The 15,270-nt window shown below is 45.4% G+C and overlaps 2 protein-coding genes across 12 annotated transcripts in view; one reads left to right on the top strand and one right to left on the bottom strand.

The window, feature by feature from the left end:
* Positions 1 to 3,128: 3,128 nt before the first annotated feature.
* Positions 3,129 to 3,491, top strand: LOC133492255 (serine-rich and transmembrane domain-containing protein 1). The gene has a single exon (XM_061804339.1). The coding sequence runs from the start codon at positions 3,129 to 3,131 to the stop codon at positions 3,435 to 3,437; it is 309 nt and encodes a 102-aa protein (XP_061660323.1). The 3' UTR covers positions 3,438 to 3,491.
* Positions 3,492 to 4,415: 924 nt separating this feature from the next.
* The window catches only part of nbeaa (neurobeachin a), a 77,670-nt gene continuing 66,815 nt past the window's right edge, over positions 4,416 to 15,270 (bottom strand). For 8 of the 11 annotated variants that reach the window (XM_061803170.1, XM_061803161.1, XM_061803163.1 and 5 more), the window contains 15 exons: positions 15,115 to 15,230; positions 14,282 to 14,394; positions 13,515 to 13,655; positions 13,185 to 13,304; positions 12,963 to 13,115; positions 12,714 to 12,878; positions 12,527 to 12,616; positions 11,663 to 11,855; positions 9,777 to 9,848; positions 9,519 to 9,674; positions 9,283 to 9,453; positions 9,099 to 9,200; positions 7,785 to 7,981; positions 7,001 to 7,152; positions 4,416 to 5,662 (listed from right to left, as the gene is read on the bottom strand). In XM_061803170.1, coding sequence (XP_061659154.1) covers positions 5,572 to 5,662; positions 7,001 to 7,152; positions 7,785 to 7,981; positions 9,099 to 9,200; positions 9,283 to 9,453; positions 9,519 to 9,674; positions 9,777 to 9,848; positions 11,663 to 11,855; positions 12,527 to 12,616; positions 12,714 to 12,878; positions 12,963 to 13,115; positions 13,185 to 13,304; positions 13,515 to 13,655; positions 14,282 to 14,394; positions 15,115 to 15,230 — 2,032 coding nt within the window. In that variant the 3' untranslated portion in view covers positions 4,416 to 5,571. The remainder of the gene's footprint in view (positions 5,663 to 7,000; positions 7,153 to 7,784; positions 7,982 to 9,098; positions 9,201 to 9,282; positions 9,454 to 9,518; positions 9,675 to 9,776; positions 9,849 to 11,662; positions 11,856 to 12,526; positions 12,617 to 12,713; positions 12,879 to 12,962; positions 13,116 to 13,184; positions 13,305 to 13,514; positions 13,656 to 14,281; positions 14,395 to 15,114; positions 15,231 to 15,270) is intronic. The other 3 variants (XM_061803164.1, XM_061803165.1, XM_061803172.1) reach the window with 1 other exon arrangement.

Here is a 15,270-nt window from a genome sequence, read left to right as displayed (position 1 = left end):
GCTGAACAGGAGGGGTCCAAGAATTGACCCTTGAGGGACCCCGTAGATCATTGCCATTTGTTGAGAGTGACCACTTCCAATGGTTACAACGTAGCTCCTTATTCTCCAGGTAAACAATTCAAAGACCATTCCACCCGACCCACGTTTCTGACCTGTTCATCAGTATATATATATGATATGATCTACCATATAAGAAGAACAAATCCAAAATTTATTGACATCCAGTTGAAGCGAATTACGGAGACCCGAAAAGTCTGCTAACTGACAATTAGCATTTAGCGCTGATGTCACCGTACACGAGCCTGTCACACGTGTGGATGTAATATTTTGGATGGTGTCAAATTTTGTCTGTGTATGAAATCTCAAATGGAACGTGATTTCAGCAAGGCATATTAATTAGAAGAATGACCATGTGACATTTTTTTTCAAACTCATCAATGTGCGAAAGCGGGTGCACGAGCGTGTACGCGTCTGTCGTTTTGCGCGTGCGTGTCCTGGTGTATGCTGTTCACGTGCGTAAAACTGAATCTCATGAATGAGGGGATGAGATGTGAGTGGTGCTGATGAGAGGAAAAAAAAAGAGAGAAAGAGAGAGTGAGTGAGTGAGGAGGAGGAGGAAGAGGTGAGAGTGGATCAGAGCAATCGGGTGGCAGAGGACGAGACACCGAGATGGAGTGAGGTCCGACGGCCAATCAGGTTTGCTTTTACGACTTCCCGCCGTTTCCTTTTCGTCACTACGAGACTTTATTATTGGCAGCGACCTTCATTTCGACCGGAAAGAGACGATCGCGCATTCGCATGCTGAGACACGAGCGTAAATAATCAAAATTGCTGAGCGGTGTCAACCAAATAGGGTTAGTGTAGAGAGTCACCTTTGAGGCAGAAAAGGCACATGCTGAGACTCGGGCATTAGATGAATGACATGTTGAGAGATGAGCGTTATTGTAGACAAACAGTTGTGCATAATGCTGATGATCCAAACCGAGCAATTGAAGTGGATTACTGTCGTGCTAGAATATAGCATGAATGCAGTGGATGCATGCAGAGACACGTGCAATGTTGACCGAAAGAAATGCTGAGAGATTATTGACTGTGTTGCAAGTCGCAGTTGCGTGCGACATGCTAAGACACAAATGCAGCACCTTATATGCTGAGAGACAAAACTTGCACCAGTGGGGAGGCTTGACACGCCGAAACATTGAGAAAAATCCAAGATGACATGCCGAGTAATGACTGAGCACTTGGGCACCACGTGCTGAGACATCTGTGTAGTTAATTGAATGCTGAGTTGCAGTCAACGAAATGGAAGACATGCTGAGATAACGTACGTTTGTAGTTAATTAAAAAAAAAGTATGATTTTTGCAATGTGCTGAGACACGATGGTTATTCTTGTAGACTTACGTGTGGGGACAAAAGACTGAAAGATGAGCGTAGTAACAAGTGAGCAACGTGATGAGACACACACAAGTAGCCCCTCCCCTCTGCCCCCCCCCTCCAAATGCCATGACATTTGGTCAAAGATCAATCATCTCCATTATTCATGACGTGAGGATTCTGAGGAGAAAGTGTGACGAAATATTTGTCCATGCTGAATGACAAATCTTTAAATCAATGATAAACCCGAAATAACATGCAGCATTCTAACGACACAAAATATACGAAATACAAGAAGAGTTCCTTACAATCTTATACATGCTGAAACATTTAGTGTTGTCACGCAACTGGTTGACGTGCTGAGAAATGAGTGAGAACATTCTGGGAGATGGGAGCAATCCATTCAAGGGATTACAAGATGAGATGATGCTGAGACATCATTGTCATCCGCCACTCTAACGAAATGCTGAAAGACGATCAACAATGCAGTCACACAGGACCACAACATAGTAGTCACTCAAATGGCTCAAAAGGCAGACAAGTGAAAGTTTGCAGCACGTGTACAACATAGTAGGGAGTGAGTGTGGAAATGGAAGACATGCTGAGATGTCAGTGTTACTAACCAATTGGGGAAAATACTTAACAGATGATATGGAGTCTAGTGCATATCATGCTGAGGGATGAGTGAAGTAAATTGCATGGATGGCATGCTGAGTCGCTGGCGTCGTGGACGAAACGGGCGAAAATGCTGTGAAACAGTCAGCCGTGCACCACACGTTCAGACATTTGCGCGGTCATTCAAATGGACGACATGCTGAGAGATGAGTGGAGCTTCGAGGGATAATGCTGAGAAAAGGAGTGTCGTCAACCAAACGGTTCAAGTGCTGATAGATGAAGCAAGTTCAGAAGTCGCTGAGTGAAGAGTACTGTCACTGGCATGCTGAGACATTAGCGTAGTGAATAAAATGGGTAAAATCCCGATGCACAAAAACACTCGTGCACGCAATGCTGAGCGATGATGAATCAATTGTAGGATACTGAGAAAGGAGGATTAGCAACCAAATGAGTGAAGTGCTAGTCAATCGCCATGGATGACATGCTAAGACACTAGTGTAGTCGACTGAGACATGAGCATAGTCAATAAAATGGATGACAGAAGAGAAATTATAGTCAATAAACTCGGTAAAATTGTGAGGCACAACCACAGGATCGAGGGGGATCAGCAAATGGATGGGTGAAATGCCAATCGATCACACCGATGAGTTGCTGAGACATTAGTCAGATGCGTGCTGAATGATCAGTAAAATGGATGAGGTGCTGAGACACGAGCGTAGTCAATAAATTGGGGCCAAATGCTGAGACACAATTACACTAGTGTGCGATATGCTCCGAGGTGAGCAGAGTTGACAAATGGACGACGCCGAGACACAAGATGCTGAGGGACGAGCGTCGTCGATCAAGTGGAGGATTTGGTGCTGAGAAACAAATGAGCGGAGCTGCCTGATGTGTACTAGGGGGCGACCACGAGCCTTTTGAAAAGCATCCATGACCTGCAAGCACCGTTGCCAGGCGACAAAAAGCCTGATTAAGAGCAATTAGCCGGCACTTGAGCGAAAGCAAACAAACACGCGTCACCATGTGGGCGACGGCATAACCCCAAACGACGGGGCCAAAATAAACAGGAAGTGACATCATACGGACAACAAACGCAATCGGCTACTTCCTCTGTTGGTGTCTTTGCAGCGCAGTTGGGATGGACCGAACCGGAATCTCCCTGGAGGAAAACGGAACCTTCCTGCGCTTCTCGCCAACGTCCGTCTCCGGACCGGCGGCGTCTGCAGGCGAGGCGGGCATAGTCTACGTGTACGTGTGGCTGTTACTGGGGCTGCTGGTTCTGCTCCTCAGCCTGCTGGTCATCGCCCTTCACAGGCTGAAGAACGTCATCTCGTCCTCGACGTCGTCGTCGTCCTCCTCCGGCGAAGCAGGCGGCTCCTTCGCCAACGTGGAGATCCGCAGCATCTCGTCCTCGCCGAAGTCCACCCTCTCCTCGCTTTGCGCCTGAGGCGTGCGCACGTGGACAGGAAAAAACAAACAAACAAACATGCGCGGCCGTGCTGCAAAGACTTCTGGGAAATAAAGTAAAAAAAAATGTTTCATTCAGTGTTCAATTAATGTTTAAAAACAACTTTCACAGGAATGTTGGATTGTTTAAAGTAAAAAGGGTGGAACCACCATGAACAAATGTATTAGGACAACTTTTATTCAGATATTTTTGTGCATAATTATGACATAAAGTTGTTTTTTTGTAAAACATTTAGTTTTTCATGGCATGTATCACTTTTTTTTTTAACTAATAAATGTTTTTTGTGACCAAATATATCGACAGAAATGGCGCCATTCGGTAGATAAAACACTTTTGGTGATGAAAAACAAAACAAAAGATGCAGTTTAATATTGTGGCCAAGCAAAAATACAATATATATACACTATATAATATGAAGAAAGAAAAAGATTTATTGTTGTTTTTAAATATATATTTTGTGTCATTTTTGTAAAGAAATAGTGCAATTTATGGTCATATTTTTTTTTACAATCTATAGGATTTTGGGATTCCACTGAATTTTGCAGTTAAAGGCAACTTTTTTTTTCAAACATTACATAACATTTTTTATAACAAAATAACTTTTTGTGGACAACCATTGCCTTTCTATATACAAATATTGCACCTGTGTGATCAAATATGTCATTCTCTCACCAAAAATATTGTGGACAACGATTGGATCGCTGTGGACAAAAAATAACTTCTATGGACAAATATATAATATGTGTGACAACGTCTAGCTGTTGGAGCAAATAACTCTTTCAAACTACAACCTTTTGAGGACGGTTACATTTTTTTTCAAGAAAGACGATCATTTGCGGCCAAATGTACGATTTAAAAACTTTTTGTTCCACTTTTGTATCAAAATGTCCCCAAAAATGCAGTACCAGGCACGTGTAATGCCTCAATCAAAAAGCCAAGTCGTTAAATTCTTTGCATAATTTATTTTTCTTATGTTTTTCCAACTCACACATGTCTTATTTTACATCTTTGCAATAAAACATGAATACAATAGTTTTTAAGGGTTTCATAGATCCAAAAATATTTCACCTTTTTTTTTTTCTTCTTCGCCTGTTGGTTTTTGGATATGTGGTGCGTGTTTGTGTATGTGTGTGTATATGCGTGTGTGTCTAGAGTTACGTGCGTGTGCACGCTAGTCATCATATTGCTGTAAAATCTCCACACGTGAGCGTTTAAATACAAACATCGATGCACAAAGAATTCATCCCGGCCCCGGACGAGAACCAAAAGAACCTGGCCCATTGTAAGAAGAATCGCAAACATAACAACTCAAGCCCCCCGAATAGGAAACAAAGCCTAATCATAAATAATAGCGTGTGATTGGTGCAAAGTGCAAATACCAAAAAAAAAAAAAAAAAAAAAAACTGAAAAAAATTGGATTCTTTTTAAATAACATGAGCTTTTTGTGTCCAAATGGGCCGGAAAAAGCGAGAGAGACATTTTATGTACATATTTGACATGACGATCACCAAATGTAGAAAAAAAAAAAAAAAAGAAAAGAAATACAAATCATCAACGTGTGGGAGGTTGGTTTTTAAGAGGCGGGGGCTGGGGGTCTTCAACCCGGACGGTAATAGCTCCGGCAAAAAAAAAAAAAACAAAAAACCATCCTCGACCTTCTTACCATCATCATCGTCATTGTGGTTGCCGTTTTTGTTATTACACATTATGATACATGGGAGCAATAAATTAAAAGGTCGGAAACCCACAAAAAAAGAAAAAAAAAAGCAACAAAGGAGGCTGTGGCGTATTCACACCAAAGTAAAAGATTACAAATCCCTACGTGAAAGGAAGAGAAACCACCCCGCAAAGAGTGTCCGGCTCACTGAAGCGTTAAAGCGCAACCTCGAAACCCAAAACCCAAAACCTGACCCGCCAACGCCGGCGACCGATCCGCGCCGCGTTGGGTGTCGTCGTCTTTGGGCTCGGGCGCGTGTTGTGGTGTTTATATGCGTGTTATATGCGTGTGTGTAGGTGTGTGCGTGACAGTACACACAATCCCGTCGAAGGGGGGGTAAAAAAGAAGTTCAAGTCTTCTTCTCGTGTACCCCGGAGAGACGTTTTCCCCACGGCCTCAGTAGCGGTTCTGATGCTCGTAGTGCCAGCGATTGAAGTCGATGTTGAACGCCACGATGCTGCCGGACGCCATGCCGGTGATAAGCGTCCTACGGCAGAAAAAACAAAAACAAAAATAAAGTCTGGTGACAGCTTCCCTAGCGACATTGATCCCACACAGCAGGCAATCTTTTCCGGCAAATGTTTCCATAGCAATAGCAACAGTTGTAACAGTTTCCATGGAAACAGTTCGCTTATCAGCAAGTGTTTCCGTGGCAATAACAACAGTCTCCTCGGCAACTGTTGCTAGTAACAATTTAGTAGGCAATAGAGCTCGTGCGCCTACGTCATAAAATGGCGTGACTTTTGTTTACGTCGCCATATTGCAGGTCAAGCTAAGCGTTGCTCAATGCTAAGTCAGTTGGAGACGACACAGAAATATGACTTGGAGCACGACGCCCAGAGTCTTGTCCGATACCGTCAGACATTTAGAAGGTGAAAATAAACGACAGTACGTGGAAAAATTACATAAACTCAGCATAGAGGACCCGTATTTAATACTGATAAGAAATTGGACTGTTAATCCGCTTCGGCTTGTCTTGGACAACTGGATCTACACGTGGATCTGGTGAGTAAGTCGTCGAGATTTACACGGAAGAGTTTGAAAGTGTATAAAAGTCTGGATGCATATGAATACTTTGTTGCTGGATCTGCTCTCATCAGGAATAAATCCCACATAGTGACGGGTGGACGGCTCGTGAACGGCGGAAGTGTGTTCGGCCAAACGTTAACCATCGATCTTTTCACCTGATATTCAATACAAATACCAGTATTTGAATAAATGACCCATGGCCTCATACAAACTCTCATTCATTAACTATGATTGAAAAAAAAAAAAAAAAAAAAAAAGAGGACGGCATCGTCTCCCCAGCACGCACACGGAAGCGATTGCGGCCACACGTTAATCTCTCTGCTGCGACAGGTTTATTTTCTTTTTTTTTAAATACGGATTGTTCTCAAATGGGCCAACTTGGCATTATACTATAAATAATTTTTGGTATTATGAGATTGAGAAGAATAATTCCTACCTGAAATGAAGTGATCGCTACACAAGCGTGTGTGTATTTTGGTCGGGCACCATCCATCACGTTTAATTGTCGGAATCCATCGATATTTTCTGGTCTTTTCAGATGGTATTCCATAGAATGATCTCTTTGAATATCTGTCTCGTCCGTTGTGACAACCAACAGCACGACAGGTCTCGGGCATTGGAAATATTTTCCTCCTGTTCAATGTCGAGCAGCTCTGTTTGACCGGCGATATGGCGCCGTGAAAACGGTGACGTCACGTGCACGAGCTCTATAGCAACATCTTCCGTGTCAACTGCCACCCAGTTTCTGAGTTTCCACAGCAACATGGCTCAGGGAAGGCGGGGTCGCCGTGGTTACCTCTGGTCGTGCGACAGGTCCATGGCGCGGATGCCGGCGTCGCATCCCGGGTAGATGTAGAGTTGCTTGAAGTCGCAGGCCTGCCAGACTTCCACCACACCGTTGTCGCCGCCCGTCACCAGGTTCTGCCCGTCACTGCTCAGCAGGATGGCCTGGCGGGGTTGAAACGAGCTTACAGGGGCTCATCCAAAACCGTACATTTCAATTCTCGTACAATACGATGTTCCCTTCCATCCATCCATTTTCTTTGCCGCTTATCCTCACGAGGGTACCAGGGAGTGCTGAAGCCTCTCCCAGCTGTCAACGGGCAGGAGGCGGGGTACACCCTGAACTGGTCGCCAGCCAATCGCACGGCACATCGAGAACAATCAGCCGCACTTGCAATCACACCTAGGGGCAATTTTGAGTGTCCAATTAATGTTGCATATTTTTGGGATGTGGGAGGAAACCGGAGTGCCCGGAGAAAACCCACTCAGGCAGGGGGAGAACATGCAAACTCCACACAGGCGGGGCCGGGATTGAACCTGCGTCCTCAGAACTGCAAGGCCAACGCTCTACCGTGCCCCCCCCCCAATCCGATATTTGCGAAATTAAATTTGAGAACGACATTTGCCTCACCCGGAATGATCAAATTTGGTTCAGCAAATGCGATTGAAGAGCAAAATTTATTTTCATGAGAGTCTTCGAGAATGACACCACACCAGGTGAAGAAATTCAAAAAAGATACGCGGTAGGCTCGGAGATATAATTCATCCAAAACATGACGAAAGATGTTTAGGCTCACCCGCGTGGAGTCGTTGACTTCCATCTGAGCCAGCAGCTTGCCGTTGATGCTGAAGTTGCAGAAGCGCCCTCGCTCGTAGTAGATGATGCAGTGGCCCTCGCTGGACACCGAGATCAGACGAGGCTGCTGGCACAGCTCGGGGCCCTCCAGGGCCCTCAGGAGGTCCCCCGTGATGGTGTGCACCAGGCACGGACCCTCTAAGGAGTCGCGAGACACACTTTTAGACGCAATCACGGCGGCCTGGAGAGCGATTCAATCAGTTCTTCGAGAATGCTTAACCGTCGACGATATGATGGGATTCACAAATGGCATTTGGCTCACTAAGGATACAAAACGGATCCAATAAAAAGGTGACAAACGGTTATGTGGAGCGACAGCTTGTTTCAGATCATCCGCTAGAATCCTGCATTACACAGAAATAACAGCGTCGTTTGGCTCATGGATAATGATTCGATACGGTCGAAGAGCCATAATTGGATTATTTAGTGTGAGACGATGCCATTCGAGAACGGTTTTTGTCTCTTCTAGAGGTCTGTGACGTAATTCAAAATTCTATCGGGCTCATCTTTAATGAACTTTTGACAATCTTCTAGAACTATGATGGGATTCAACAATGTTATTTGGTTCATCTGGACGTAAAAAAAAATTCGGACCGATATTCGCCCGATCTGGATCACATCAAGAACAACATCAGACCAGACCCCTACAAGGTAATTCAAGGACAATATGACGTATTTTAACAATGGATGGCTCATCTATAATCAAACAATTGGTGTCAAGAGCACTTTTTGGTTCTCTTGGGAAAATACATTCTGGTTCAAGAACAATATTTGGAATAAACATCTTAACTAGAGTCCTGACTGAAAGAACAAGATCCCGAATACGAGCGGTCGAAATGAGTTTCCTCCACAGGGGTGTCCGGCTTCTCCCTTCGAGATAGGGTGAGAAGCTCCTCGGTACTTCCGGGAGGGGCTCAGTGTCGGGCCGCCGCTCCTCCGCATTGAGAGGAGCCAGATGAGGTGGCTGGGGCATCTGATTCGGATGCCTCCCTGGTGAGGTGTTCCGGGCATGTCCCACGGGAAAGAGACCCCGAGGACGACCCAGGACACGCCGGGAGGGACTATGTCTCTCGGCTGGCTTGGGAACGCCTCGGGATCCCTCCGGAAGAGTTGCAAGAAGTGACTGGGAAAAAGGGAAGTCTGGGTATCCCTGCTGAAGCTACTTCCCCCGCGACCCCACCCGGAAAAGCGGTAGATAATGAATGATTCTTAACGAGAACCCTGCGGTACGATTCAAGAAGGATATTTGTCTAACCTTTGGCCCCGCTGATGACTAACCCCAGTTCAGCACAAACGGACACGCACACCACCTCGTGGTCGTGCCCCGTCAGGACGGCTCGGGGGGCGGGATAGTCACCTGCAGTTAAAAAAAAAGTAAAAAATACGCTGTGTTCTGTTTCTAGTCAAGACCCTTTCGGCGTCTACAATCAAGCACTTACTATTGTTAGGGTTGTCCCCGATGATGTGATGCCGGCCGCTCCAGTACCACAGAAGAAGAGTGGCGTCTCGGGAGCCCGACACGATGTAGCAGTCACCCCCGATGTAGGACTCAGAACGGGCCAGACACGTCACCACATCCCAGTGGCCGAACACGATCTGGGTCAGCTTCCCTGTGTTAGAACGGCAAAAGGTTCAGCGGGACGGTCCGGAACCCGCGGCCTCCGACGGGTCGTACCGGTTTCGGTGGAGTAGACCCGGAAGCTCTTGTCCCAGAAGCCGCACACCAGGATGTAGCGGTTGTCGGCCGTCACCACGAAACAGTGCGTGTTGATCTGGATGCTCTGGTCCACCAGGTCCGTGATCTGACGCTTGTTGGTACCAGAGTTGTTGGCTGGAAAGAACCGCGCGGATACTTAACTCACCACTTCCTGACATCCTTTCAAGACATGCTCTCGTCTGATAGGCTGAATACAAGAAGAAGCAGCACTCTGACCTATGAGAGGGTCCATCTCGATGGGGAGGTGGTGAGCCTGCTCCAAGGAATATCCCGGTGCACCTCGCAAACCTGGAAGCGGTCCAACACAACACATTTCAATAATAACGTAAGATTTTTTGCCTCATCTACGACGAAGTTTGGATGAGCCAGAATGACTATTTTTGTCAAAAGCGATGTCGGGATCTATTCGAACGATAGGATTGTACTCCAGATCAATATCTCTCTCATCTACAACATGAATAGTTGGAAACAAAAATGATATTTATATTTTGAAAATGATATATATTTATGATATATCATACTAGTCCAACCAGGAATAATATTTGGCTTGTCTACTTGACTGAAATATCTAGAATGATACATTTTCAGTGGAAAAACACCAAATGACTGACACGTTCAAGAATAACATTTGGCATGCTTTCCATAACTTGAAAGATAGAATTGGACTCAAGAGGATCCCTCTTGAACAATATTAAACAAAACAAAAAAATTGCAAGTTTACAACTCCACTATACAATTGAATGTCTTCTGTAAAACGACAGTTGAAGGCAGAAGTTTACATCAACTGTGCGAAAACACACATTTCATTTTTTGTGTCTCCCTGTCTGAAGTCCAATCAGATCACCAGAAATATTTAATTTTGTTAAATGTGAGAGAAAAGAGAGAGAGACAGAACTTCGAGAAGTTTATATTATTTACTTCGAGGTCAAAAGTTAACATATACAAAATGTACTAGTTCTTTTGGGAAGCCCAGATGAGGTCATGGCTTTGGAAGCTCCTGATAGGTTAACTGACAACTTATGAGTTAATCATCGGCACATCTGGGATGCATTTAAGGCCACATTTTGCATCCTTTTTTTGAAATCCTGGGAAAATCAAAATAAATCAGCCTGGAAATCAGAGAAAGAATCGTGGAGGTACACAAATCAGGCTCATCCTTGGGTGCAATTTCCAGATGCTTGAATTCGCCACATTCATCTGTTCGAACAATTATACAAAAGTATAAATATTAGAACGTCCATCCACGGGCTACGTTTCCCAGAGATGAACATGTTTTGGTCCGAAATCTGCAAATCAACCCCAGAACAAAACCCAAAGACCCTGTGAAGATGCTGGATGAACCTGGTAAAAAAAAAAAAAAAAAAAAAAAAAAGTGTTCTTATCCACAGTGAAACGAGTCCTGCACTCCTGCATATGGGCTGAAAGGCCACTTATCCAGAATGTAGCAATTACTCCTAAAGTAAAAAAAGACAGATTACAGTTTGCAAAAAGTCAACGTCACATCTGGAAAGGGTGAGACCCGAGAACACCTAACCAACTGTGAATCATGTAGGTGGCTGCATCATGTCCAGGAAGAACTGGAGCGCTCCATAAAAAAAAGATGGCATCATGAATAAAGAACATTACATGGAGATATTAAGCCAATATTAAAGTCAATATCTTGGAGTGGTCAGCACAACACCATGATCCCATCGAAAATTTGTACGCAGATCTGAAAAGGGGTGTGCGAGCAAGGCAGACGAGAAACCTGACTCAGTTACACCAGTTCTGTCGGGAGGAACGGGCCAGGATGGTGGACGGTTACCCAAAATGGTCCGCCGAGTCATGCAATTCAAAGGAAATGCATCTAAACTTTTGACCTCCAAGAAAATCATTCTCAAAGAAATTCTCTCTGTCATTAATGTGACATTTAACAAAATCATTAATTTTCGTGATCCCGACTGACCTGAAACAGGAGAGGTTTAATCTGATTGGACAAAAAAAAAAAAAAAAAAAAATCGAAATGTGTGATTTTGCACAGTGTATGTAAACTTCTGGCTTGATCTGTCCTGATAAATATACGTAGCTTTGTAAATCTAGTGCAGACGGGAAGACGGACTGACCGACGGTGTTGTGCCAGCGGTTGACGGCGAACAGGCGGCTACATGTGACTGTGACGGCGGCGGGGATGCTAAGGTGAGGCAGCGTGTTGGCGGCCACGTGTGTGACGGGAGAGTTGGACGGGAACTTGAGCACCATGATCACGTCTTGCTGCATCTGATCCTTAAACATCAGAGGACTCTGAGGAAGGAAACACTGGTGAGACAGACAGACAGAGAGAGCAAGGAGGAAGACGAGGGGGATGGAAATGGAGGAGGAGACAGAACCAGGGAGGGATGGAGGAGGGGCGGGGGGAAAAAAAAGGCAAGATTAGTGGGAGGCAAGGATCAACGGCGGGTGCACACCAAGGACCAAGGGATTGGGTCAACATGGAGGAAGCAGAGAGGCTAAACAACAACAAAGGCATTGAAAAGGCTTCTGAAGCAAAGGTTTCAAGCGTCCACATGAGACACAAACAGGAAAACGCAGTCCGAAAGTCTGAAGAAAGCCAGTTGGTGACAGGAAACCATTTGAACTTTGCAAATTCAAATAATCTCAATGACATCATTCAAAACTAAGAGGATTCTCAAATTTAATCGGGGAAATTCATCTCTGTCACATTGAATTGAACATTTGTGCTGGTCTCCTTTGATCCCAGCAACTTCATTTATTGTTAAAAAAAATAATAAAAAAATCAACAGTTGTGTTGCACTGATATAGAGAAAATGTTTCAAAATGAAGAGCGTGTTTGCCCCAACACGAAAATAATCTCAGTGTCAACGTTTAACAACAAAATCATCCCAGCTACTTCCGCAAGACGTCATTGAAACTCAACAGGGGGAAGTCGCTCGGTTTTAAAAAAGGCAAGGCAGATGTGCGCGTCTCACCAGGTGCATGGCGGAGGATCGGGGCGGGTGCGGCTCGATGAGCAGCTGCGATGGGATCTGCCCGCACGCCTCAATCTGCGCCTCCATCACCTGCACGGACGCAAACGTCCCAAAAAAAAAAAAAAAAAAAAGGTCAGTCGCCGGCTCGTCCGAGCCTCGACGGGGTTGCGGCGACCCATCTGCCGACCTCCCGCTGCCCCGCGTCCAGGTTGTCCAGGTTGACACCGCCCTCGTAGGACAGGAAGTTGAAGACGTTGAGAGCCCGCACGGCCTCGGGGCCCCGCTGCTTGTATCCGAAGATCAGGTCGATCCACTGGTGGAGCTGGCACGACACGAACTCGCTTTCCAGCGCCTAAACGATCAGCGCGAAAGACGGCTTTAAGACGCCGCCACCGCGTGACGCTCTACGCTACATTTACTATAAAGTCCGGCTCACCATGCGATTGATGCGCACAAAGTCTTCAGGTTTCTTGGCCCAGACGGGCAGCTCCACGTCGCACACCGGCAGCCCGTCGTCGCGCACGCCCAGCTCGTACTCGTTGCTGTTGACGAACATCTCCGGCAGGTAGTAAAACTCCGGGATCAGCTCCTGGAGAACCACAGCGGCGGCATGAGACGGTGGACCTGACCGAGCGGACGGTTCGACCGGGCGTCTCACAGTCACGTCCGCCGTGTCCCGCTGGCAGTTCCTCCACGAGCGGCCGATGCCCGAAAAAGTTCGGTCCGCGTGGTCGAACTTGCCGTCGTTGGCGTTGAGGAAGAAGGTGGTGAAGGGCTCCTGAGGACATAAACACACGTGACGGTTGTACTTGACTAGACTAGTACAGACTTAAGTCACCAATTTTAGAACGTGGGACATGCTCGGCTAAAAATGATGAAAGACTTGACTCGGTTTTCGCTTGGTATTCTTCAGGACTTTGACCTGACTCTTAACTCTTGAGACAAGTAGGTGAATTCTTGAACCGCCGCCCCTTTTGCTGTAACTCACTATTCTGAGCATCCACATGAGGGTAGAGCGCGCCGTGGAGTAGAGGGTGGCGTAGTGGTCGGGCGGCGCGCTGTCATCTTCCCACGTCTCGTAGCGCTCGGCGTAGAACGCGGCCCGCTTGGGGTTCAGAGCGCCGATGGGCTGCGAGACACCAGCGAATGTAAAAAAATAATTTAAAAAGTCAATATGAAGTACGGTTACCCGTTTGTGCCTGTGGGGGCGCCGCTGAATCCGTTCTTTGGGCGTGGCTTCTTCAGACCTTTGTGGATTCACTCATGTTTGACATACCAACCAAATTTTGTGTCCCGTTTTCGCGTTTTACAGCGCATCGGGAAATTTTGCCATACCCCGACTACACAGAAAAAAACAAAGCGTAAATGTTTTTGTGATTTAAAAATTATCCATCTGTCTAACATGTGAATCCTCAATATGGCAGCAATCATAAAAATCCAAGGATGAGTCAGTCTTGGTCAAAATTACTCTAACTTCTTAAGACTTTTTTTTTTTTTTTTTTTGTGGGTCTATAGACAAGCCGACCGAAGTTTATGTTGCAAGTGAAATCGGCTTTTGGGTGATTCGGAAAAGACCAAAATGAGCCCAAAATGGCTGCTTCAAACCAACACGCCAAACTTCCCGTGCCATTTTCGCCACGGTTTCGTGGTAATAACATCATCTGCAGTACAGGTTATGCACGCAGGACTTTGTGACATTTCACAGCTAATGAGTTTCCATCACGGAATTGTGTGAAACAGTGCGAGCGCCTCAACCTTGGAAAGGTCTCGGAAGTTCCCGGGCAACGTGAGATCCAGCTCCTCCGAATCGTAGTTGGTCAGCACCCAGGGGAAGACGGGGTACTGGTTCAGGTCATTGTACGTCCTCCCTGTGGACGCCGACATCACGTGAGGCTCATTAGTGATTGTCATGAAAGAGCTTTCGAGAGAAGATTGAAGTATCGCTATGGCCTTCGTTAGAAAGTTAATATGTTAATATGATGCGTCCATAAACCAGTGCGCCTTATGCACAATTATCTAGACTATACAAATGCAAATTTTGGATATTTATGAAAAACCAGTACTAAGTAATGTTAGTTGTCACTGAAGATTACAAACGTTACGTTTTGTTTTGTTTTCGGTGTATCCCAAAACACGCATGTGAGATTTATCAAAGGCTTAACAGTGTCTTTGATGTGAATGACAAAATTTTACGTTTAGGCTTTCTTTGAAGTCTTCAAATTGTCTCAGACATTAGCAAAATCTTTTTCTTTCCAAACTTTTCTTCAGGAAATCACAGAATACTTGCACTTGTTTGGTCTTTGAAGATGTAAAATTGTCTTTGACAAACGTTTCTTCAACCTATTGAAGAACTCTACGGAAACATAGGCAAGAGCTGCGCTAAAGACCCGCACTGTCCGATGTTTCTGGAAAAACAAGTACGTAGGTTCATTTACCATCTGAAATTGTCTTTGTTCTTTCCGAAAACACGTATTAAAGCTTAATGTTTATAAAAACAAATGGGCTATTTTCTTTGAATACTCTAAATTGCCTGATGTTTACACAAAAAAAAAAAAAAACAACACTATGCTAGGTTGCTAGCTGCTAACCTGCAATGGTGTTGAGGAACATGAGGTACTCAAAATTGGAGATCTCCCTGCGCTGCCAACGCTGCGTCATGTTGGAAGATTTGAAGAGCTGACGGGGCGTGGCCAGCGAGATCCGTCTACGCGCACAACACAAACAAACATCAGCGGTGAAAGAAC

This window comes from Syngnathoides biaculeatus, chromosome 18 (assembly GCF_019802595.1).
Source record: "Syngnathoides biaculeatus isolate LvHL_M chromosome 18, ASM1980259v1, whole genome shotgun sequence".
Classification (NCBI taxonomy): Eukaryota; Metazoa; Chordata; class Actinopteri; order Syngnathiformes; family Syngnathidae; genus Syngnathoides; species Syngnathoides biaculeatus.
This window is presented reverse-complemented; position numbering and strand designations above follow the sequence as displayed.